This window comes from Python bivittatus, unplaced genomic scaffold (genome assembly GCF_059951505.1).
Source record: "Python bivittatus isolate LINGU-HERP-01145 unplaced genomic scaffold, Pbiv_v1 ctg000670_np1212, whole genome shotgun sequence".
In the NCBI taxonomy this organism is placed as follows: domain Eukaryota; kingdom Metazoa; phylum Chordata; class Lepidosauria; order Squamata; family Pythonidae; genus Python; species Python bivittatus.
This window is the reverse complement of record NW_028277094.1, coordinates 2,057,567-2,083,973: the sequence shown is the minus strand read 5'-3', so window position 1 is coordinate 2,083,973 and position 26,407 is coordinate 2,057,567. Positions and strand designations below refer to the sequence as shown.

The window sequence follows — 26,407 nt, the reverse complement described above, 5'->3', positions numbered from 1 at the left end:
GAATGAACCAGAAAGGAAAATGGGAGAAAACTGAAAGCAGTCCCACAGAGCGTGAACACCAAAAAGCTCTCCTTGTTTCGTACTTTGAGATGCTGATTCAAGAAAAGAAGAGAAGAAAGTTTTACTCTGCTCTCCAGAAGCGCTGTAAGGGCTAGGTGAGGTTGGTGGCAAAGGCGTTCCTCCGATTGAACTCGATGGGGTTTACTTCTCAAGGATTGAACTCGATGGGGTTTACTTCTCAAGAAATACGGCTGCGGTCCTTAGGAATAGTTATCCAGAGCAAGCTTGCCCAAAGTAGATAGTGTGCATCCTTCTTGTACTATTCGTGTAATGGGCATGACAATAAAATCACACAGCATGGAAAGTTAGGCAACACACTTATCTAGAAAATGGGATCTGCAAGAAAATGTTGCAGCGCAGAGTTCAGCTGATCAGGCACCCCCCAGGTAGCCATGCTGTGCTGAGGATCACCTGTTTTCCTACCACAGCCCCCCCCCCGCAATCAGCAGTCCAGACACCGAATCGCTAAAACTGTCCAGTCCACATAGGTTGGTGTTTGATTTTGCCACCCCCCACCCACCCCATCCTTCTGTTTCCTTCCTTTTAGGTTTGGCCTGCTTAAATACAGAAGGAAAGGAAAAGAACTGAGTTTTCTATTCGTATTATATTGCTAATATAATATAAATACCAGAATGTTATTATATAGATAGATGATAACGCTGTAGCCAGGAGAGGTTTTGCATATATATATATATATATATATATATATATATATATATATTTGGTTCTTTTTAATTGAGTGTGGCACGCCGCCCAGTGTCACTCTCTTGATCTATATAAATATGATCAATCAATCGATCATCACTTAACAATGACAATTATGATTGTTAAAGGTTATATCCCACCTTTTCTACATGGGAGTTTCCCTTCATTTTATCCCCACCACAACCTGTGAGGAAGGAGGGTTAGAGAAACTGGCCCAAAGTCACTCAGAGAATTTCTGTGGCCAAGGACCGACCTGTATCCTGATCTCCCTCTTGCTCTTCTTAACCACTACCCTATACTGACTCTCAAGAAGACTGAGTGTGTGTGTGTGTGTGTGTGTGCACATGTGGAGAGATGTAGATTACTGTATTTTGTGGTTAAAGAAAGTTTCCAGTGCTAATATAACATGATTCGTTTAATTTTGTGCAGAACCATTGTAAACCAAAGCTTATGGCTTAGTATATCGTGATTTATTCAATAAACCATGATTAAAACCAGGGTTAAGCAATGGCAGACCTCATCATGTTCTAAGAATAGCCGTACTGGATTACAAAGCCAGCTTTTGAGGTTTTTCACCGGATGGAAAACTTTGCTCTGATCTTTTGCTGGTGGGGAACTCTGCCAATGTTCAGAAGCCCTCTTCCGTTCACTTTGGATGCCCCGGGCTTTACTGCTGCAGCAACATTTTCCAGGATTATAAACTGTCCAATCTTTGAGGCCCCACGAGACCCGACTGATTTGAGTACTTAAAAGCCCCAGCAATGCATTTCGGCTGCGAACTCAGGTAAGTGTGCGGGATTGTGTGTGTTAGATTGTTTATTTTATTCGTCGCTACTTGCACGTTTTTCCAGACCTGGAAGGATTTCCTCCAGTCTCGGATCAGTGGGGATGATGGGGGAGGGGGTGAGCGATGGGGACGGAGACTATGCACATGTTCAAAGGCACGGTCGTCTTGGGACAAAAAGTCAACGCCGTCGATCGTGCTGCAGTGGGTCCCCGGGGCTGACCGACCCCCCGCCGCCCAGCCTCCGAAACTCGCGTGGTTCTGCCGCTCGCTCTTTCCGTGGCGGGCAGCCCTGCTGGAAGGAGCGGACGGCGGGCGCGAGAGCCGGAGATCCCCGCGGGGACGCCTAATGGGCCGATTCCATTTCAACGGAATGACGCCACTTGGGTAGCATTAATTGCTCCAGGAGAGTAAGAGAAAGGAAGGGGAGAGGGACGAATGGGGGGGGGGGTAGGAGAGGGGAGGAGGGGGCGGGAACGGGGCGGAGTCCCCCGCCCCTCCTTCCCCGCCCCCGCCCCCGCCCTCCATTCACAAGCGCGGCGGCGAGCGCTCTTTACATTCACAAAACCAGCGCCACGCGCCGGCGCCGCCCCTTCTGCGCGCTCGCTCCGCCCCGGGGACGGCGCTTCCCTGCCTCATCCGGAGCCGCTGCGCCTTCGCGGGAGACGGCGCGGCTTTTCCTCGCCGCTGGCGGCGTCCCTTGGCTGCCACCCGGGGGAGCGCCCGGCGAGACGCCCGGCGAGCGGGAGCGGCGTCGAGGTAAGCGAGGCGGGCGTCCCGGGAGAGGCGATCCGGGCTCGCCCGCGCTCCCCGCGGGCTTCAGCCTCGGCAGCCTTTCTCCGAGGGGCGACGCAGCCGCCCGCCGCTCCGGGCGCCTGGTTCCTCCAGCCGGGTGGCGAGGCAGGTGGAGCGGTCTTCGGCCACCCTGGGAGCCCCTTCCCTTCGGGGACCGGCGCTGGACGGCGAGGGGGGAGATTTCCTTGCGGGTCGCGGCGTGGCGCCGCTTTGCGCCTGGCGGAGACTCGACGGCTCCCGCCTCTGATCGGCCAGCCCTCCTCGGGCGCTGCGTTCCACCCGCGGGCCGGGCTTTGCGAAACCCCGGCCGGCCTTTGGCGGGGGAATTTTCATCGGGGGGGGGGAGGGCTTTCTATGCGAACAGCGAGTGGGAGAAACCCGACGACCTTGGCGTCCGCGGCGTCCTCTCGCAGCGCTTGGGGCTGGGCTGGGTGGTGGGTGGGGTCGCTCCTTTGAGGGAGGGGGCGAGCCGCAGAGCTCCGGGGCTGGAAAGTGAGTCCGACGGGGCTCAGGAGGAAACTAAGATGCCTTTTGGAGGCGATCTTTCCTTCTTCGCCGCGATCTCTGCCAAGGGCTTGACCCGAATAGGGGGAAAGCCGCGGTTCGGCTGGAAGTTCCCGGTTGATCTCACCGGGTTTAATGGTAGAATATTAAACCCCTGTATAAAAGGAAGGGGGCTTTCCGGTTTGTAGGATCTTCCATTTTTCTCACACACCTCCGCCACCCCCCAAAAAAGGTCCATGGACTGGAGACTGGAGGAAAAATAAATAAAATAAAAAATCGTCCTTTAGAATTAAAGGTGTTGAGGAATTTTGTGGAAGGAGGAATCAGAAGTGAGTGGACTGCCCACCCCACCCACCCCCAGAATTGGAAGCAGGAGACTTTATGGCCACAGGAGGAGAGAGGGGCTTTGCCACTGCTACTGTTCACTTGGGAGTTGGGCAATTAAATCCAGAATTCCCTTCTGTCCACTGGGACATGTTGCCTTCCCTAATAATCCAACAGGTGTTTTCTTTTAAAAATAGTTATCCGTACTGCTCAAGAAGTGGCAGGGTGTAGTGGATTTCTTCTGGCAAAAATCACTGCAAAATCATCGGTCCCTGACTATTGTGTGTAATGGCTAGATGAAACTTCCATGTGTAGAGGCAGTCTACTTTGGAATCATGGATGGATGCCAATGGGACCTCTTTGACTAGGCGAGCTTCCTAGAGGGATCTTGGGTGCTGCAGAAATTGAGTTGGGGGTTTCTGGGTCTTTTCTACCAAACGTGAAGGTCTTTGGGGACGCTAGGATTCCAGTGATGGGTTAGATGATGTGAATGTGGCTGCACCCAAAAATGGGGGTGCTTGCTTCGTAACGTTCTTTGGTATTCTAAGTGTCACTGAAGTAGGTGAGATGCAAGATCAGCCCAGGTTTTGATACTCGGTTCAAACTGAAGATAGGAATAATTTGAGAGAGTCGAAGGGGGGAAACAGTTTTCCAGCAAGTCGGAATGAGACCTGTGAGTTCCCTGGGAGAATTGGAAAGCTGGAAAGGAGGTTGGCTGGGGGCAGCTGGGGGGATTGGTCCAATGCTGGATGGCCAAGGATGGCGATGAAACCAGGGGAAGATTGTTCTTGGGAACAGGGTGTTTGTGAGTAAATTTGCAGTGGGTATTTTGGAGAAGGGTTAAAAAGAGGAAGCAACAGGATTGCTTATCATGGACCGTTGGCTGGCCCTGAATAGTAAGGTTAAAAGTATTATAAAAATCCATCCCCCTTGGTCTACCCAGCGCCAGCCCATCGCTAAAGCAAGCCAGCAATGTAGGCTAGTGGCCATTCACGCTGCAGCCTTCCCCCTGTTTCCCCAGAAGAAGGTCTGGTTCTCTGGCACTTGAGTTATGATAAAGCCTTGGACCTCAGATGCTCTGCCTGCAGCTAGTGGTTACATCAGCATTCATTGATTGGGAATTGCAGTTAGAGGAGTGACTGTATCCAAATTCATTCATTGGGACCACGCCCTCGTGGACGGGACCAAGACAGCATTCAAAAGGATGCTCCTCGGAAAGAGGAAATGGTTAGGGTTAGAAAAGTTGCTCCTGGCTGATCTTAATGGACGTGTCTGATGTAAATCAAAAGCTTGGGCTTTAGCTGGCTGTGGCTTGCCTGAAAACGGGGGGGGGCGGGGGGCGGGGGGGGAGACAATGACCAGGATGATTATTCTCCTAAGATGTCCTGCCGCTGCCACGGGAGAATGATTGCTTGTGCTGAGTGGGGTGATGGATCTGCAGAAACGTGGAAGTGTCTAACGCAGGGTTTGGCAGCTGAATTTATAAATTCAGCCCTATTAGCCAACCCAAAGTATGCAACGTGGGGTAGTTTACAAGATGGGTGTGTGCGTTCATGGGAGCTCAGTAAGGACTTGCTTGGAGCCTGTCACTCGGGTTCAGTAGGAGCCCGCTCTGTGTAACCTCTGAAATGGGCAATAGGCTGTGTTCCGCAGGCAGCGAGGCTGAATGCACTCAGCACATGCTCGGAATCACTTTCCTCATGAAGAGATTGAGAAGTTACACTTCTGGACTCTAAGATACAGTCTGTGGCTTTGGGCCAGTTGGGGAGGGATGACCCGGACTGGCACTTCAGTTTGCCCCATCTGTCTGCTGTTGGGATTGCCAACACCACTGGTGTGTGCCAGGCACTGTCTCGAGAGGGCAGGCAAAGCCCTCTTTCTGCCCTGTCTGCCGGGCGGGCGCTGGTTTTCCTCCTTTTCAGCGGCTGGTTCTCTCCTGCTTTCTATGCTCAGCTGCTGCAGTTGCCAACACTCGCCTCTCCCCCCTCCCCTCTTTCCCTTCACTGCAGTATCTATTTCAGTCTCTCCTGCTGGTTGGATTGGATCCTTCCCATCCGGAATGGCAAACAATTTATTGTCATTCAATCTTCTCTTTCTCTCTTCCCTCCTCCGTTCTGTTCGGTGCTGGAGAATCGTGCCAGGTCCTAAAGGCACTTCTGTCAATGCTCTCTGGGCGTGTGAATAGTAATGTCGTTGGGGTTATGATGATTTTACTGAAAGTCTCCGTATATGGCACGTCAGCTTGTGTTGATCAAGTTGAACTACTGGTCTGTATCGCTCCATCCTTCTTTATCTTGATTGCTGAGGGAGAGAGGATCTTAGCAATTGCATTTGGGGCTGTGCCCTGGTTTCTGGGATTGTAACTATACTGTATGGGCAACTGAGGTGGCATCGGTGACAGAGCTCCACAACTTTCCGGTTGAGCTGTAGAGCTAAAAACTTTACATTTTCCTTTGAAAGGCAAATAGTGACTTAGCGACCAAGTGTTTTAGGCATCTCTCTCCAAGAGTCTTCTGTTCGGACAGTGGAATTGCGGAATTAGCGGATGTTGGGTTCTAGGTGCAGGGTTGCAATCACGTTAAACAAAAATGTCTCTCTAGCATTTTTTTTTTAAAAAATCAACTTTATGAGGTGCCTTGTGAGATGATCATTGTACTAAACTGTAATATGGCTTATTTGGGTGGCTGTAACTGGGTTTTTGCATGTTTTTGACTCCAGCCAATGTGTAATGGTTTAGAGTATTGTGTGAACCCAGCCAACAGGGGTTTATTCAGCACTCCCGGGTTAAGAAGACCATGGTTTGGCAAGTAGCTGGCTGGTTGAATGATAGATTTGATTTGTGGTAGGGTAAGGCCACTATTTTGTGGGATAACTGGTGTGGTGCAATGCTTAAGTGGCTTAGGACCAGGGACACTCAGGTTAAGTCCATGCTAAATTGTGGAAACTTGGTTAAGTGTTGAACAAGGGCTGAGGACACCTCCAGTCTCCACCTTGAAAACTCACTGGGTGGCTTTGGGCTAGTCACCCTTTCCCAGCTCAGCCTACCTTGCAGGATTGTCATTTTGGGGAAAAGCTAGGGGATCTCCATGTGCTGCCTTGAGTTTCTGGTGGAAAAAGTTCATTCATCTAATGAAGAATATATATGAATAAATAAACAGATTGTACCAATTTTTACCTGGTCAAGAACTCTAAGTTCTTTGAGGTCTTAGAACGGTGTTTCTCAACCTTGACAACTTGAAGATGTGTGGACTTCAACTCCCAGAATTCCCCAGCCAGCATGGCTGGCTGGGGAATTCTGGGAGTTAAAGTCCACACATCTTCAAGTTGCCAAGGTTGAGAAACACTGTCCTAGAGAGATACTGGCAGCCCATCCAGGCTACATAACTCTCATTTACAATGCAAATTGGTCACTTAATGAAAAAGTTACTATTACTTTTTACCTCCCTTGCAGCAGAGGCTAAAAGTGTAGCTGTATATTCAGAAATTGGTTGAGTGCCAGGGGACTAATGACAACTGAAGTGACAGAGGACTGTAGCCTGTCTCGTCCATGGAAGGGTGATGTCCTCCCTGCCAAACGGTTGAGTGTCAGTGTGGGGCCTTCTGACAATGGAGAAATTGGATGTTCTGCCACCCCAGTTGATTTCCCTTCACATTTGAGGCTGTGGTAAAGACAGGCCCTTTTTTCAACTTTGCTCCTGACTCCGGGTCAGGTTCTCCACCAATGGACTAAACCAGAGAACCTGGATTTGGCGAATTGTATCAATTCCTCAATATGCATTTTGTCTTCTAATGGGAGACATAGAGTGATTTTCTTTCTCCAATCACGGAGAAGAGCAGTTGTTCTTCCTTTGGGCTTCCGCCTCCATTTTCATCCCCAACAGGGATCACATCAGCGCTAGGATATGATCTCTTTTCTCCTTCCTTCTTCCCACACCATGGGGAATCCCTGGATGGATTCACGCAACACACTAAGCTAAAACGGGGCTGAATCATTTGTGATTCATTCTGTCGTGGAAACAGTCAGGGTGTAAGCATATGATGGTTGATTGATTTGGGCTTAGTGCTTTTGGTTAATGAAGCAGTTGTAGTTTGAGCATCTGAGTTTAACATTGTTTGGTGAACCTAGCCCTTCTGTGAATTCTCAAGGCTCTGTAATTTAGACAAGAGTGCTTTAACTCAGGTTACAGGTCAGCTGTATTTCACTCTGCAACCCCACCAAGGGCTTCTGATATATTGTTCTTTGTACACCGTGTGGGGGATGTCAGAGGCTCCAAAGACTCACCAAAAGCAGGTGATGGGATGGGAAAATACCTGCCCCAGTGCTTTGCAACTGTAGATGTTTCTCCTCCCTGGATGCAAAGATGCATGGTGGGGGTGGCCCCAGTTCTTCTGTCCTGTTGCAGACCGTCCTATTTCACCATCTGCTTCACTGAGTTATCTGCTTTCTGCAGCCGAATCTCAAGGAAGAGATTCAGAAGTGGCATGTGAAAGGAACAGAATGGAGCTGGGATGCCCTGAGGTTCATGTGGGAAAGAAAGAAAAGGGGCTCTTCTGTTCATTTTGAGAAGAGAGAGGGCTTGGGCAAGATGCTTTTCATGGGAGGGAGAAAGCTCCTCTGGTGCACTTTTTCCCCTTGTCATCAGGGCCACTAGCCTAGTTGGTCCTTTCTGAGCAAATCTGTTGCCAAAAAGATATGGAGGATTGAAGACGTCTTCTTTTTTGTCCCTTCTTGCTGTAGGGGATTCAGGAGATTAGGTGGCAACTGTGAAGGGGAATAGAGGTCCAGGAAACCATCTGGGCTGGCTGTAGCTTGGAGACACGCATGACAGTGCTGACCTCTGACACTGTCTCTCTTACAAGGAATGGGTTAAGCAGAAAATGCTGCGTGAAAATAGTAACAAATGCCTTTCTTTCCAAGAATATACCTTGATGGCTCTCTTTGTGAGAAACAGATGGATCCCTGGGATTTTGAATTTCTGTCTTTTTGTTTTTAAGGTTTAAACCTTTTCAGAAGAATCGGTTGACTGGCAAATGGGGGGAGCTGATTCTCAGCTTTGCGTTGCCTTTTTCATTTGCTCTGATTGTTGCCTGTGAGGGAGGAAAGCGAAAAATGCTGCCTGGGATTCCTTTGGTGGTTCCTCCAAACAGGCGAATCTTAACATAGGGACTTTTCTGACATTGGAGAAAGGATTAAATGGGTGCCTTAAACCTTGGAGATGCTTAGCATCATGATTTTACCCCTTAGCATTCCTTGCTCAGCTTTGGAATGTGACTCCCCAAATACCATGTAGAGTCTGGAACGGTCCTTAAGTTGACAAATGTTGTGCACCCCCGATGCAGAAGGAAGTCTTCTGTGCATGCAAACAGAATTGAGTGCTGGCTCCAGATTAAACTAGGATTTGCCCTTCCCTTTTTCTCCCATCCTTCCATCTTGTTTGAACACAGAAACGAATATTTTCAATGAATCCAAGCTGCTTGACTTTCTTTTATCTTTCCTTTGATGGGTGGAACACCCAAATTAGCTTTGGCTTTTAGCAATCAAAGGGAGATAGATCTTGATCTTCCGCTCTTCTTCAAGGTCAACCTCGCCAACAAAAATCAATCTTCCCACTGCTGTACCTCTTCCTGTCGGCGGTATGCTGTTCAAGGCAGCACCAGCTCTTGTGTAATTTCATTGGCTTGGACATCACTATCTTCCCATTTCCTCCTTTCCTAACCTGGCAGCCTCCAGCTGTGTTGTGGAGGGTTATCATCCAAAAACCTCCAGTGGGTACCAGGTTGGGAAGGCTATAGTATAGAAACTTGGGTTTTCTCTAAGAAATTGAGAGCATCGATGGATTGTCTCTAATCAATTCCCCCACAAGTGATTTTTTCCTGGTCCCTGAGAGCCCAGGGCTCCTGGACTAATGGATGAAGCTTTTCTCTCTCTCCTTCCACCAACCAACCCAGGTAGAATCCAAGCCCAGTACATGGCTAGGTTAGTATATTATGCTAAGTCATGGTTTGTTGAAGCAGCCATAGCGGCCTGGTTTATTCATAATACCAAAGTATAACCCAGGTTTGTAGATCACAGCAGATGGGATATTGCAGCTTAATGCAGTGAATGACCTTGGTCACCTGAGTCTGCAGCCCCTGAGCATTTGTGCAAACTGTCTTCGAATATTGTTCTAAGTCACCCTTATAATTTATTAAGTAAATTTATAATTGACATCACACAGTTCAACAGTTGATAAACCATGGCTTGCAAACCAGAACGTGCTAAGTCCAAACCAATTTCACCACATTTGGACATAATATAATTCACAAAGAAGGTCTACCTGTACTTTGACATCCTCTTGAAGGCAAGTCATAGAAGGCGCACCAAAGATGTTCTGTAGTGTTGCTGTGGAGAAAATAGTGGACTTGGGTGTTGCCTGGATAGGACCCAAAAGGACCACCCGTGTTCAGCTGCTTAGAGCTTTCAAACAAGGAAAGGAAGGAACCAAATGATTCAAATGATTATAGTTCTGTTATTTTGTCACTGCAAAATGGCTGATCCAGCTGGTTCTTTTATAGCACCATTCTCACTATCTAGTGCCCTAGTTGGGCAAAACCTCCCTACTTGCATGGTGGAGAAGGGCTGGACTCATACAATTTGCTAGGCTAGCCTTAAATGGAATTTGTGGTCTGTGGATCAGGGTATTATGATGTTCAGCTCTTTTCTTAGCCTGTTGTGTGAACCAAGGAGTCAGGTTTAGCCATAGTATAGATTATTTGCTTTGGTATCAAATGTTGCATAATTAGAGAATTTGTCAACCTAGAATTAGTGTGAAGTCATCCTGTGTGTCAATAGAGATTGTTGAATTAGTTGTTCCATCCAAACGTTCTCTATGAGTACAAGTAGTCCTCGGTTTACGACGGCAATTGGGACCAGAATTGCCGTCACTAAGCAATGTGGTCGTAAAGTGCAATGTCACGTGACTGCCCCACTTAGCAACAGCAATCCCAGTTGCTGTTGTTAAGCAAGAAGCTCACATGATCACAACTTCCAACTTCCTGCTGGCTTCCCCATTGACTTTGCTTGTGGGAAGCCAGCAGGGTTAGTTGCAAATCACGATGATATGACTGCAAGACACTGTGATGGCCAGAACTCCGAGGACATGTAGTAACTACACGCATTCAGTGGCGTCATAAATTTGAACAGTCACTGAGCAAGTGGTCATTAAACAAGGACCACCTGTACCAACCAGATCCTGTTCAAATGCAGTTTCCAATTCAAGAGAGAAACATGCATTTCTCTACCTTGCTAAAAAATCCTGTCTAGGAGCTATCGAGCATGGCATCAAGGACATCGCTTTCAATACAGTAAGGAGGGCAGCAAAGCTGTGTACCACACCTGTTCTCTTGTCCCTTTTAACTAGCTCCCTACAGTCCCAGTACTGAAGAAAACTTCAGTTGCCAATCTAATCAGCTTTTGTGCAGGGAATGGGAGAAAGTATAAGGCTAAACAGGCAAGTTAAACAGAACCATTATGTCAACATTGAGCAAGTGTCCCCAACTCTCAAGGCTGGAAAGAGAACAGCCAAATTTCAAATGACCCAAAAGGCAGAAGAAAAGACCTAGGATTTGAACTCGGGCTGATACCTATCCTTTTCTCTTTCTGGATTGATTTCTGGGTTCTACAGTAGGCGGGACTTCTTTTTGGTCTGCAATAAAGCACCTTTTCTAGCTGGATTGTGTCTGTGAAGCTTCTGTTGAAAGCCTGTTCCAGGGTATAGAATTGTGTATCTGGAATGTCAAGATGTATAGCTGTACTTTGAGTGAAGTCTGATGGGCGTGTTTCAGCAGCTCTAACATTTTGGATAGCATTGGAGGGGATTTTTTTTTCCTTGACAAGATTGTAGTTGATTTGTTCACTCTTGGGATTAACACTGTTGTTGTTTATATCTTTTGCTTCCTGTTCTTCTGTAGGACCTTCTGATGTTCCCTGTTGATTCCAGCCTTTCTGCTCTCCCAGAATGCCCCTGGCATCCAGCACTGCTGAGCACAGCCCTGAAGAAATCATGGACTCTGTGCCCGAAGAGTTCCAGCAGGTCCTTTCTATCAGCCAGATCCGTGCCACCCATGCCACCAATGACTATGTGGAGAGACCTGCCTGCAAGCAGGCCACTTCCATCACTGCTCTGTCCCAGGCACTGCCTGTCCATAAACTGGAGATGGCTCAGGAACGCCTGGGGTCCTCTGTCTTCCAGGAACTTCACTCCAGCCAACCACACCAGACGCTACCACCCCAACAGCCCCTGAGCCATTCCAGCACAGCCAGCTCGATCTCCCACAGCACCGCCACATCAGAGCAGCATCTCCTCAGGGCCCTCACCCCATCACACTCTGGACACTCACTCATCCGGACGCAGCCTCGGGCAAGTGACCTGAAGGCAGAAGAGCTGCTGAAGGGGGCCCCAGAGAAGTCACCCGCCCTTCACCCAGGCCACCTCTTCATCTGTGAAGAATGCGGGCACTGCAAATGTGCCCACTGCGCAACTGCCCGCACCTTGCCCTCCTGTTGGCTCTGCAACCAGCGTTGCCTCTGCTCGCCGGAGAACCTCATTGACTATGGGACTTGCCTCTGCTGCGTCAAGGGCATCTTTTACCACTGCTCCTCAGACGACGAGGACACCTGTGCAGACGACCCCTGCTCCTGTGGTCCTGGCTCTTGCTGCACCCGTTGGGTGGCCATGAGCTTTCTCTCCTTGCTCATGCCCTGCCTATGCTGCTATTTTCCTACCTTTGGTTGCCTCAAACTCTGCCAGCGGGGCTATGATGCCGTCAAACGGCCGGGCTGCCGCTGCCAGAACCACACCAATACTGTTTGCAGGAAGGTCTCCCCACCTAGTGGTCCCTCTCTCCCCAAAACTTTGGACAAACCAGTATGACTCCTCTGGCGAAGGGGTAGGGAATGGCTGTTCTCCTTGACCTTCTTCTTTCAGCCCCCCTCTCTTGAACGCCTCCCGCTGGGAACAAAGCAGAGACCCACTTGCTGGTTAGCTGCTGAGGTTCTCCTGGGAGGTTGGCCCTGTTTCTGGATGGAGGAAGCCACGGGTTGCTGTGTCCAAGCTGAGCTTTTTAGGCCTCGCACATTTCAGCCATGGCCAAGGGCAGGTGGAGGCATGCACTAGTCATCTTGGACATCAGATTGGGTGTGGAAGGGGGCGGGTGGGTGGGAAGATGCAGTTTATTATGGATTGGCTCAGGAGCGTAACCTCCAGAATGCCTTATGAGTTGAATCTTCTGTTGGGGTTCCAGAAAAGAGGTATTGCACCCAGACATTATGGCATTCTGGGGACATGGCCATTAGATAACCCAGTTTTCTTTTTCGTTGGGCCACCATTTCTGTCTCCCTTGCATGTGACCCTTCCATCTGCTGTGCACAATTTGCAGATGAGAAGAGGCTAGTAGACTGAAGCATTCAAAAAGGCTTAAGGGAACAGGCACTTCTGCTTTTCTGCCAACCTGTGGCAAAGTATGGTTTCCAGAAAGGGATGAGAAAGATGACATGGGTGTTTTCACTGGTTACCATGAAGTTAAATAGTTTTGGTAGGGTAGCAAAAAGATGGCAGAAGATGGTGAACAGCATCTTGCACAATTATACTCCCTGGAACTGAAGGTTGATTGAACTTATGGGATTCTGGACAGCTGAGTTATCCTTGTTTGTTTTAAGGCTGAAGGTGACTCTTTTTAGAGACTGTAACCAACCAACTCCTTCTGATGTCCTACCTCCAGATGCCACTTCTGAAGCTGAGGTGCCTTTCCCCCCTCCTGGCTCCCAGCATAGAGGTTCTATTTTGGGGTGTTACAAAATCATGCCCTGCTCTACAAATAAACGTGACACTTTTTAACTTGGCATCCGTGACCCATTTTTTTCCCTCTCTGAAGCACTGAATGGGCACAAATGGAAACATTCAAGAAAAGGAAAGTTTGTGACCATCTGCCTGGGCTTGAAGGGTTTCCGTTTCAATGAAAATGTAGCTTCTAGTCGAAGGGGGACAGGAACAGTCCTTCAGCTGCACCATCTAACTGATGCGTGCTGGTATCTGCTCCCTGTCTCACCCGAGCACCTTGATCCCACTTGGTTAGAAAAGCCAGCGTAAGGCACAATTTCTGAAAGCTTTGCACTGTGTCTAGGCAATGCTGTAGAGAGGCTGGATCTTCGGATTCTGGGAGAATCGCAGCTCCGAGGTAATGGACATGCCTTTTCATTCAAAGAGTCATAGATTCAATGCCCCGTGCCTTGAGGGAGAGTGGAGCGGGTCTACCTCATTTCCTGGAAATCTGCTCATTGGGGTAGCAGAGAGACTGCATCAACTAGGCCAAGATGTAAAGAACTTCTGTGTCCCTAGCTGGCATGTCCTTGAAATGAAGGCGCTCTTCTCAGGATAGGCTTAAGTCAGCTAGTAACCTAGTCCAATATGGCAGCACATAATCACCGTGAATGGACTCAAACCCACCAGCTTCCTCCACAACATCGCTGGTATCCTGTGGTCCCTTCCTGTAGGAGGTGCTGGCAAGGATTTATGACCTCCCTAGCCACTTCCCCACCACCAGGCTGTCAGCATGAGGTGTGCCTTGACCATGGCAGCAAATTCATGCCTGGGCAGTGGGTTCTGTGCTGCCTGCCTGGTGAATGAGTTTTGGGATGAAGGGCTTTGTTTTTCCAGCCACCCTTTCCCTCCAACTGTTTTCACTGGTGGCTAGGCAGCATGGTCCACAGGGGGAAGGTCAGACGAGAGGCTCTGGCCAAAGCAGTGTGTGACATCACAGAACAAGGCCCGCCCCATTTGTACATGTGTTGTGACATCGCATGCACGTTCCAAAGGGGTGGAGGTTGTGGGGTGACACTGTTTTTGTCGTTTTGGCAAAAGTAGCTGGAGTTATGGACAGGCGTGGGACTAGGTAGACAAAGCTGTTCAACTGGTTTAGAGGTCCCCACAACTTGGCTGATGTATGGAATTAGTTTAAACTTCTGCAAGTCTTGGTTTATTTGGGGTTAAACCTTGGGGTCAGCTGACTGGGTGAATCATTCATACCCCATTGATCCCATTGTAGGAATAAGGCACAAGAGTAGGTAAATAGTTGAAATTAGATCATATCCACCTAATTCCTTACGACTGGAGTGGACAACCTCTGAAGGGTTGGCGATCCCCATTCAATCTGTTGCCTTGTTGGCAGGCTACAAGAACCTTTCCAGTGAGATCACCAGGGTTGAAAACGTTATTTTGCTGTTCTTTGTTTGAACATCATTCAATAATAAGATCCTTTCTTACTACAAGCCTGTGGCTGACTTGTCTCCAGGTCTGTTGATCTAGGGAACAAAAAGCAGCACTCCCACGTTGTGCTCAGCTTCTTGGCTTAATTACCTTTTGTTGAGGAACCCACAATTTGATGGATTTGCACAATATGGTAAGCCAGTAAACCTTACAAAAATCCCATTGTGGCTTAGTTGTGGTCACCTGGTTTTAAACTACATATGTACCACTGCAGTGTATGTATGGCAACCAGAAGACATTAGTGTATTAGTCCCATCTAATTCTCCACTGAACCAACCTCAGCACATGGGTCCTATCAGATGACTGATAGCTACCAGCTTTGACTATCTTGGACTGCAAAAATCAAAACTTTTTTTTTTTATTTGATTTTTCATTTGATACATGCCATAAGCGTTGGGACAGCAACTTGGTTACGTGGAGCTATTTCTTCCTTCTGAAATAGCCACTTAAAACATCCTGTCATTTCTTCTCATTGCCTTAGAACTTGTTTTGATGATTTGCGGCGGTGGGTGTACATGCAACACCCTTACAAGAAATCCTACAATGGTTTAGGGGTGTGGAAAGCTGCAGCTTGGGTAACTAGCTGCTATGATGAGTGTCATAGACAAGATTCATCCTTCCTGGTCCATTTTGTAAACACCAAAGCCCTGCCTTTCATTCTGTGCTTTATGCCAATTTTGGATCACTTCATTCATTAGAACACTACTTTCTAACAATACAGTTTCTTGTACTGTATCAAGGTTGGGTTGGGGTTGCTGGCCAGAGGCAGTATTTCCCCAAATCTAGAGTTACCCTGCTTTGGATTTGGGGTTATTGTGGAAATGGTCTCCTTCTGTGAATATCAAAACGGTAAAAACATCCCCTTGAAAACGCCTCTTTTGTGAAGGGTCATCCGGGGGTTTTGTTAAGATACACGAGGAAATTCAATCCAGTATCTGCAATTGGCAGCCACGTGGTTAAATAAATAGGCATCATTTGGGTCCGTGGTCACATGTCACAGCTTCGCCTGGCAAAAAATAATAATAATAATGGTTTGAATATTTGTATGGTAATGTTGCCTACTTTTTTTGGTTTTTCCATGAACTTTTGAAGTTATAATCCTTTTATCTGTTCAGTTTAAAAGCCCCTATCCCATGCATTTATGGCTTCTGCTGTAAGTGGATTTTTTCTTCCTTTGGAGGATCCTTCTTAGTATCTTGGACTGAAGCATTCTGGCTAATGTGTTTTCTCAAATTGTGTTCTTCCCATTACCTTGTATACAATATAATAATGGCTGACTATATACCTCCTTTGTTGTATATATTTTTGTTAACCATACTCATACCCACTGCAAAGAAGCAAACTATTTATTACAGAAATTTATTTAAAGGTTTGAAAGGCACCCTAATGTATTTATTATAACTTTCTTCATGATCTCCTTCTCCTCTCCTTTCTCTTGCAAACCAAATTAAAGTATTCCTGAACCACGGATGAAATAATGAAAAGAAAAAAAAAATTCTATGGGTGGTGTTCTAAGCCACATCAAAGCAACTATACAATAAAGAATATATCTATATATTCATTTTGAATCTTTCTTCTTGTCTTCATGCGGAGTGCTGCAAGGAGGGTGGGTGCCTCTGGATAGGCTTCGGTGTCCTGGAGAATGGAGGCCAACTTTGCAACCATGAGCTCTGACTTGGCCATGCTAGCTGAAGAGTCTGATAATTGTTGAACAATAATTCCTCCTGGGGATGCCTGGTTTGGAAGACTATCTGACTGAAAAGGTGCTGTTGCAGATCCACACTTCTGAGGTCTCAAACAACACGTGCATTTAGACAAATCTGGAGTGCTACTCATGAGAAAGTACTCAAGATGTGGGTGAGCAGATGTTGAGGGCCAGTTCAGTAACTGCAAGAACAGCAGAGTTTTTCTCTAAGATGAAAACTTCATCTGGAATTCTCTAGTCTCCTCTTCCTCAACACTGCAGTCTACAGTCAATACCAATGTTGACATCTGGGGTGCAGAACAGCTTTTCAACGCCATGGTTTTGTTTATAGCAGGGGGTGGGCTGTCTACAGGCTGCTGTGACCTTAAGGTGCTGTTTTGCCACTTTGAAGGACCCTCCGGAGTTCACCATATAAAACTGATAGTGAATCCCCACTTTAAGAGAAGCAAACTTTTTCTTTTGAATTTATTTTAGCCTTTCTTATGGATATGGAGAGAGAATGTTGTTGTTATACTTCCTCTCTTGCCCAGCTCTTGTGTTGCAATCTTGCCTACAGTCGGGGGTGTCTGTAGGGGGAGGTTAAAACAAGTCATGATGATGGTCACAATTGTGTTATCAAAGTTCTACTTCTTTTTTACATGTAATTGTGGTCACTATCTGACTCTTTTGATCCCCTCCTGTGGACAATCCTGCATATGATACAGTAATCCTCCATTTCGATGAAGCCCTTGGTGGGAATCATTCAGCAACTCAGTTTATCCAGAAGATAAGCATGGATGACATGTATAGACGGCCATGGTCCTGCTGTTCACTCTGAACATCACTGAGCTCTCAAGTAGGTTTGAGAACATTCAGGTGAGAACTAGGAATCCCATATGAGCTGCTGAATCTTCCCTGAGCTGCGTTTTGCAATGTATTTTAAAATAATTCCTGTAAAATGTGTTCTCTGTGCAGTGAATGGGTAAGTCTTATTTAAGTTGTACAGTAGATGACTATCTCAGCCCAGCTCTGTCCGAGATGTTCAACTCTGCATGATGACCCCAAAGTCCTTCAAACTATGCATGATCTAGGTCTCCACAGAAGCAATTTCTCCAAACTGCTGTCCTTTTGAATTTCAGTTCCCATATTCCCCCCAGTGCTGTCAAGAAATATGGGAACTGAAATCTAACACATAAGGCACCAGACTGGTGCAACTAGCAATAGCTGGTTTACTGATGTCCTAGTTATTCATCAGATAATTATTATGTGTCTATGAATTGGGAGGTTGGTTCCTGCGTATTTGCTGTGCACAGCCCAGAGTAATATCACCAGGGCAATATATAAACATTGCAAAATCGTTAAATAAAATAAAAATGTAGAGGGCCATTAGTCAGTGACCCATCCTATAAAAAGAATCCCAAAATGATCTAAACGTTTAGTACAAAAAAACAGGGCAAACCAAATGTAAAGCGAAGCCGCTTTTCAAAACAATCCAGCAAAAGAAAAAAAACCCTGAACCTCAACCATGTCTTTTAAATGAAAGTTCCAAGATTGAATTGCTGCTATTGGTCATATTGAATGACCTCCGTAATTAGGTTGAATAAAATGTCTGCAGATTCAAGGCCAGTGGTGGCTTTGGGGAATTTAGGGTGCATTCAGACTTAACCAAGTCAATAAAAGATCTGATTGGCTGCATTTGCACAACATATTAAGCTTGGAGATTTTTAGCCTTGCTTTGGTTTCTTGGTGTACATAAGACTGTGGGGTGACACCAGCACATTTGATTAGTTCATGGTTCATTGGATTATATGTGCCCAGAAAATGGTTTATTTCAGCAGTCAAATGAAGGAACCAAATCCTTTGAATAGGAAGGAATCTCATGAGGTCCTGCCTGAAACTCAGTGCAAAAATCTTGCTTGTGTAGTACTCAAAGCTGGTAGCAATCGAGGAAAAGGGATCCTGTCCATGCATACCTTGTTCAATGCCCCAAGGTCCATTCTGAGGTCACTTCTGAGAGAATGCAGTCCTCAACAGAATTTTTTAAGGTAAAATACGGCTTTCTTCAGCTCCTTGAGAGCAATCAGAAGATTGTGAACATACCCATAACTTTTTGCTCAACTTCAAAAGAAAATGAGCAGCAAAAGAACAGAGAAAAACTTTCCTGGCTAACAACTTTATAATCTCTGAGCAAGGATGGAAAAGTCTGATATCCACTTGCTATCTATGCTGCTTTGGATAGATAGATAGGAAGAACCTGAAACATGGACCAAAGGATATATGTACAGGTAGTCATTGATTTACGACCATTCGTTTAATGACCGTTCAAAGTTATGATGCACTGGAAAAGTGACTTATGACTGGTTCTTGCACTTATGACTGTTGCAGCATCCTCGCGGTCACGTGATCAAAATTTGGGCTCTTAGCAACCAGCATGTATTTACAACAGTTGCAGCATCCCAGGGTCACGTGATCACCATCTGTGACCTTCCCAGGGGGCTTCCGACAAGCAAAGTCAATGGGGAAAGCCAGATTCGCTTAACGATCAAGGTGATTCACTTAATGACCACAACAAAAAAGGTTGTAAAATTGGGTGCAACTCACTTAATGACCACATCACTTAGTGATGGACGTTTCGGTCCCAATTGTGGTCATAAATTGAGGACTACCTGTATGTATGTACATATATATGTATGTATGTATGTATGTATGTATTCATTCATTCATTTTATATGGCTGCCCATCTCAAATTCATGACTCTTGGTGGCTAACAATAAAAAACATCATAAAACACATAACCATAAAAACAACACACATCTATTCAGTAGCTGAAGTACCAAAAAAATAAATTAAAATAGAACCAACAACAAAAAATCAACGTAACCATTAAATGAACTTTGCCACCCATCTGGATCCCCAGCCAAAAAGGTATGAAAGACATATTTACTGAACTCCTGGAAGAAAAAAAGTGCAGGAAAAAGACCCAGAAATTTGCAATAAATGACTTAGAGGATGGGGTAGAATAAGACTGATCGTTGAGGATTAGTCATACATCTGATATTAAGGAAGATCCATGCTATTTAAGGCAGAGAAAATGTTCATATGTTATTATTGTATTGTTATTACTACTAGTTCATTTTTAGAGAAAACAATGATATTATATATTTCTGTACATGTAAACATTGACTGGTATCTCCAATTTCAGTATTTATGAGCTGTAATATTTTAGCAACTTCTCATCTGTTTAGTCATCTGTGCTCTGTCATAAGTAGCTTGTTGTCCAAGTTCATGAAGTACACCATCTCAGGAACCCAGGAGAATTCTAGGATATCTTTACCTGTGACTAAAGTCTCTATTATTTGCTGAAGCCAGGATACACATATGGGCTAGTTCCCATAACATGCTAGACTAGGCTAAAATGGGATTTCTTTTGAGGTTTAACTTGTATGAAGTCATCCATTATCTTCCTATGTTGTATGAAGTGGGCCATCATGTCACACTATACCATGGTTTATTTGCTAAGGCATTGCATATTATGTAAACGCTAGAATTGTGTTTTCTTAACCTATGTTCAGAGATTATTGTGCTATGTGAACCCAGCCATAAGTCAGCTTCATACGTTCCAATCTCATTTTTGCTGCTTATTTGTATAGGCCTTCAGAAATTCCCTTTTGGAAGGCAAGGCAATTTTTATTTTTTAGCTTGTTTTCCATGTGCTTATACCTCTTGTTGTTTTTAAATAAGAAATTTCACAAGCAAAGTTGTGATTTTACCAGATCAGACTTACCAAGTTGTGAAGCAGAAAGAGAGCAGTTGTGGAACTATGTCAACCAGAGACCTGATAACGGATCATGCTTTGCTCTTCATGAAAATGCCAATCCTGTGCCTCAGGCTCCGAACTGGTAGTGGTGGTGGTGGTGGTGGTGGTGTGTGTGTGTGTGTGTGTGTGTGTGTGAATAAATGAGGAAGTGAGACAAGGAAATCTCACCAGTGCTAACAGCACCAACCAGCTGAAAGAAGATGACACCTTGCTTGCAGCTCAGATATCTATAGCACACCTTGCTTGAAATAACTACCTTCTGCACATCATATGCCAAGGTGATGCTTCCAATTCATAGCAAAGGGGGGGGGAGAGTAAAAAGAAATAAAAAATAGACCAAAAGGGAACTGAAAAGCTTTTAAAAAGCATCTCAGGCTAGCCAGAGGCCCCATCTGCTTCCAAAATCAGCTCCCATGGTCTTAACCTGGCAACATCTTGTTTATTCTACCTTCACTTGGCCCTCCAGTTCACCTGCTGCTTCCCCACCCGAAAGTTCAAAGCAAGAACTAATCTCTGCTCTCTTCCAAGGAGACCTCTGAGCTGCTGAAGTTACTTCCGCTGAGCTGGGCTGGACACCACACCAAAGTGCATCTGCTAATTCAGCTACATGAAATCACACAAAGTAATTTTGGATGGAAAGTGGTTGTCTGTGAGGCTAGCTTCTCTAGCACTCTGTTCAAAGGCAAGGCTGATTTTTAGAAGTAAGGTACCTGTGATCCTTTGCTCAGGAACAGGTAAGGGTCACACTTAAAGTTTGGGAGGGATTAAGGGATAAGGCCAAGGGGATGAAGCCCATTAAAACAGGAAGGTAAGCCTGGCCTGGCTTGGCTTTTTAACTAGGATATGGCTACTTCAGAGCTTGGATATATGGCTTAGGTCAGCTTGAGGGCCACATCAGGTTTTCTGCAGTATGTCAAGGACCATACTGCAAAATGGGTGGAGCCAGGACTAAAAATTAGTCCAGCTTTGGCAGTTGTGGGGTATTGTAGCCCATCGTGTCTGGAGGATGCCAAGTTGGTGAGGGCTACATGAGTCCTTTGAGGCTTGCAACCTATCTGGTTCTCTCTGGGCCAAACGACATTTGCCTTCTTACACCTATCAATTTTCCTCACTGCACTTTGTCTGGATGATACGGGGGAGTCAAAGAAGAGGAAACAACAAGAAGAAGAAATGAGGCAAAAGAAAAAGGGGACAGAAAAATCCACATTTGGAATCCTGAGGATAAAAATACAGCATCTGACCTTCTGAGAAGAGGCTGGAAGGTCATCAAGCGTGCCTTGATCAAGCCTCATTTTTTGCTTGGCACAGGTTGCTGAGTCCTGAAAGAAAGGAGCCAAAAGGAAGAATTAAGAGGGGGGGGGGAGTGGAATGTATCACTTGATCTCTTGACCTCCAGAGGGTCAAAGATCATAGGACATAAGCCTGGGTGAGCAATTGTCTGTGTGATATCTCAAAATAAACAAATAAACCAGGAGAAGGAGAAACCACATTTCTTTCTGGGCTGGTCTACCTTGTGGGGCTGGCAATGTTGCTGTTTCTTGAGCAACCTTCCCAATCAGATATCTCCAGATGGATTCCATCTGCAATAACTCACAGGATTCCCTGAGAACCATGGGAGTTGCAGTCCCAATGCATCCAGAGGACACGCCAAATTGGGGGAAGTTGCTTTAGAAAATATAAGCCTGGGAAAACCATGTTTATAGAAGGAAGAAAAATATATCAATAGTCAACACAAGGTGTGTATCTGTTGCTGTCTGAAACATACCGCCTTGATTGGATGACCCTTGATGAAAGAAGTGTGGTGGTGCTCCACAGATTGGGAGGAGCCTGGAGAACGGTGGCTTTGAAGATCTACCCATTCTTCTTGGGAGTTCTCCCTGTTGTTGCTCTTTCTCTCCCCACTCTTCCTGGCACAACCTTCTTTTATTTTTTCTTCTTATTCCTTAACTAGAGAACAGCCTTGACACTTTTCTGCCTCTTTGTGTTTTCTGTTTTCAGCATTGTATGTCTATGTGTATACATTTTAAGTGTTTTAAGCCATGCCAAAATCATCAAACCTGGTCACTTAGGATGGATTTAGGGTGAATTTACAATGTTCTGTTTTGCTAAGGAATCAGTAAGCTTCTCAGAAGAAGCTTTCCTTGTCCACCATCAGTTTCCATTTGGCTTCATTGCTGAACATCTGAGTTTCTTCTGAGGAACCCTGTTTCAAACTCGTGTTTGTTTTCTTCCTCTGTGGAAGAGGCTTCTGTTTTTCTACCTTATTCTCAGGGGGCTTGAGAATTTATTTCATTGGAGGTGGGAGAAGGAGCTCCTGCTGGCATTGTTGCTTTGTGAAGCACATCTTTCCATCCTTCTGACTCCTCCCTTGCTGTTCACATTTCTCTGTTGAAAGTGCTAGAAGGGAGGAGACTTTCTTCTCTTTAATTGTGGGAGCTCAGGAGGGCTACAGATAGCTGGAGTGCTAAATGTGCAATAAAAATGGGATGCTGATAGATTTTATTCATTTCTTTATTTTGGTGCCTTCAAGTCAGCCTTGACTCCTGGCAACTACGTAGACAAGCCCCTGCAGTTTTCTAGGGAACATTTTTGGACGTGGTTGGCCCTTGCCTTCTCCTTCCTAGGGCCAAGAGAAGTAGACTAGCCCAAGGTCACTTTCATACCTAAGCAGGACTAGACCCTAGATTTCCCTGCTCCTTGTTCAACACCTTAACTGCTAGACCAAAACTGGCTTGGCCATCTTGAAATGAAGCAAGTACAAAAACATTGCGTTCAACTTGGGAGAAATTCACCAAAATTCTCTTCCTTTCCCTTTGGAATGAATGGTGACCGCAACGGGTCTTTTATCACATCAAACGGAGTGAGATCTGGTAGAGAAAAGCTATGCCAAAGATAGCTTAAAGGTGAGACCAGCAACAATGTGGCGCAGTGGGAAGTTGTGACATTGGCTGCTAATGACAACATCACAGGTGCAAGGCGGCGGTTGCGGGAGCACGTCTTGTCGGACAGGCTAATTATTCTCAAAACGGTGCTCTCCTGAAAAGCCTCTGGCCCTTGCCTTTATAGCATGGAGTTTCTCTGCCCACTTCTCCATTTGCTTGAGCGCGTTATTCCCAGCAAATGAGGGATGCAAAACCCAGTAAAATGATACTGGAGTTGGTGCAATAATAAATCTCACCTTTCCTAGTCTGTGTCTTGTTCGCTGCAGCCAACATAGCGTTTAAGCACTCGGGTGGGTGGGTGGGGAGGGGGGTGAGAAAGTGATACCACAAAGAGGAACAACATCTACACTGGCATCCGAGGGAAGGCTTTCAAAGCTGTGCAGGTGAAAATGAACTCAGCTCCAACAACGATTCTGAGATCTTGGGATAAACAGCTACCAACGCACAGAGCATTCCCATTTTCATTCCATGGGATTTTCAGCCTTGTAAATGCATATGGAGCAGGAGGCCCCAAGGGCAACCTAACTGGGGCAGAGAAGGGAGTAGAGGGATGAAAAATAGAATCACTTCCTACCCGTTGGCATTTTCACACAAGGAAAACAGGAGGGGTGAAGGATGCATTTTTCCATTTTGTTTGGCTTTTTTTGGAGACTTAAAAAAATTCAATGGGGGGGGGGAGAAAGTAAACCATGCCAGCCAACAGGGGTGGTATAGTTTTTCCCATTAGAGAAAAAGGACTTTTGATCCTGCAGATCCAACAGTTGTGACCGTGTGACTCCCTGCTCCAAGGCCCCCTCCATAATCAGAATTCAAGCAATTCTGGAACGGAACTTTTCCACCACAACATCAAAAGGGTCGGTGATGATTTGCCTACTGTCCCCATAGGTGGGTCTATGTAAGATCCTGCTTACAGTCTGACGAAATGGGTTGGGATCAATGAAAGATGGAGCAACACTACATGCATTCGTTGCAAATCTTTGCTCCAGAGAAAGGAAATGTTCTTGAAGTTGAAAGTTAGGACATGACTTAGGCATAGAGAGAAAGAAAGCTAATAAATAAAGCATCAGCCCAAACAGTCCATTTTGGGGGAAGAGTCCCATGTTTTAAATTTGCAATGTAAAATTATGCACACACGAATTCTGCAAACTGATCTTTGGTTCCATGAACGGCCACGTATCCTTCTCTCTGTTCCAAACAGAGGCTGAGAGATATTTCATTTTCAAAGGGCTGCGTGCACCTTTATTAGACCATCTATTTACTTTAAATGTGCCCATATGCACAGACCATTTTTACACAGATGAACATGATTTTGAGAAAGAAGCTTCCAGATGTCAGACTTGCTAACTCATCAGTGCTTTGCGTAACCAATTTCTGCTTCTTGTGTAATAAACACACTCAGTCCATTTGGTCTCAGCTTGATGTGATAGGATAGCGCATTTGAACACCACAGATTTGGTGAATTCACCAAAAGCACTCCCCACTCAAACTATGTATCTCTGTATGAACTACAATTAGGTGCCCAAACACATCTTTAAAAACGATGGGATGCATTTTAGCACAACTGTGGCTGTTTATCGTAAGAGGCTAGGCTAGGAATGGAATGGTTTGGAGTTAAGTAGGGCCCAGCAGTATCCAATATATTGATGAGGAGATAGGGGTGTTTTGAAAGGCTCAAACTTCTTTTTTGTGGGAAGCTAACCATTGTCTTAGCATTTTATGGAAACCAGGCCATCATATTCAACTCCAATATGCATAATCTGTTCTGTAAACATGCACAAATTTTGCTCATCTGGGTTTAGGGTTTAGTGTGTTAGATGAACCCAGCCCATGTATTGAAAGTTTAGAGGTTCCTATATTAATGGAACTAATATGACATCATCATCACAATGATAACAACAACAGCAGTGCAAGAGGGAATCCCCAAAGTTTGCAGAAATCATCATCACGACCATCCCTACCTTAAGGGCAACCCATCCCTGAGACTCCAACATTGCCTCAACTTGCTTAATAGCAATAAGAACAAGGAAGCATGTCTCTTCTGTTGTGACACTTGCTATGGAATGGCCTTACCCCCCAAATTCAGATGGCTCTGACCCTGTTGGCCTTTTGAAAATCACTGAAGACTTGGCTTTTCCCACGGGCATTGGACCAGGGTGGTGAGTGAGTCCAACACAGAGAGATTTTAAGAGATGTTTTATGGAGATGAGTGTTAGTCCTCAGCTGCCCCTTGTTTCGTTTTGAGGCTGATATTTTGATCTTGGTTTTTAAATTGGTTGTTAACTGCCAGAGTCCTTCTAAACTGGGGGGCCATCCATAAGGAACAAGCAAACAAGAGTGTTCACTTATGGTTGAAAGAGGGAAGAGGGATAGAACGCTGAACAGGAGTGCCTCACACTGTGATGGCTTCTCACAGGTTCCCCTTGTTAACTGGTAATTCCCAGGCACTAAAAATATCCACTCTATCTTATACCTTTTTCCTTGTCTCTTCAGTCCCCTTAGGTTGTCCTGGAAACAGAGGCCGTGACACCTTGGCGAGAGTGACAGGGGTCCAACAAAGCCTTCTGTCATGGTACCAATTGGATTGAAATATTCCTGGGTCCCCACCCCCTCTTTTGGAGAGCACAATGCAAGAGACAAGAGTCCTGGGGGTGGCTGGGCCTAGCAGGGGGATACCAAATGCTGACCAACTGTGCAGAGTCCTGACGTTCGTGCCTCTTGGCTGCCTTGTTTTTTTAGCTTTTTTGGGTCAGAAGGACAAGGTTCACTGACTCCTCTTAGTTGCAGAGCGAAGGTGGATTAAAGAGGGGTGACGGCCTTTCCTTGTTAGTTTTGCCTGGGGGAGGCCAGGTCAGCCATCCACAAAACCCCTCACACACTTTGTGGAGTCCACAAGTGTCATTCAGGATGAAGATAGCCGTCCATCATATCCTGAGGACAAGTGGGAGCACGTAGGGCCCAGCAGTGTCCAATATACCAATCAGGAGATAGGGGTGTTTTGAAAAGCTCAAAGTTCTTCTTCTTTTTTCTTTTTAAAGGAATGATAGCTATTCAACACTTTTTAAAAGGACTCAGATTGTTAACCATATTGGGGAAGGAGCACAGATCAGCAGAGATGATATGGGTACTCACAAATAGCCCACTCCAAACTCCTAGACGTGTAAACTAGGAATAAGGTAGGTACATTCTTTCATGTGATTTCACCATGGGAAACAAACTGGAATCTGTCATGGCTATCAATTGTGTATTTATTCCACATTTACATCTTTAGTTATTATAGAGGGAATGGGAGCCAACTCATTTTTTTTCAGGGGTTACTTGTAGATAATCAGCAACTCATGTTCTAAAGAATGCATTTCGATCTGCACAAATTGAATTGATTGTGTCTTACAGTCCATCATGGCCATGATGATACAAACATGGTCAATCATGAACAATTTTGTACTTAGAAAGTGCTCAAGTTTAGATTAATCATTAGGCACTACATCCAAT

General features: G+C 45.7%; 1 protein-coding gene across 1 annotated transcript; it reads left to right on the top strand.

Moving 5' to 3' along the window:
- Positions 1-2,137: 2,137 nt before the first annotated feature.
- Positions 2,138-16,012, top strand: SPRY3 (sprouty RTK signaling antagonist 3). The gene is made up of 2 exons (XM_088151667.1): positions 2,138-2,308; positions 11,123-16,012. The coding sequence occupies exon 2, from the start codon at positions 11,170-11,172 to the stop codon at positions 12,082-12,084; it is 915 nt and encodes a 304-aa protein (XP_088007793.1). The 5' UTR covers positions 2,138-2,308; positions 11,123-11,169; the 3' UTR covers positions 12,085-16,012.
- The last annotated feature ends 10,395 nt before the right edge of the window (positions 16,013-26,407 follow it).

Excerpts from the sequence above, each read along its gene's own strand:
- SPRY3 (XM_088151667.1), top strand. The coding sequence starts at position 11,170 with ATGCCCCTGGCATCCAGCACTGCTGAGCACAGCCCTGAAGAAATCATG.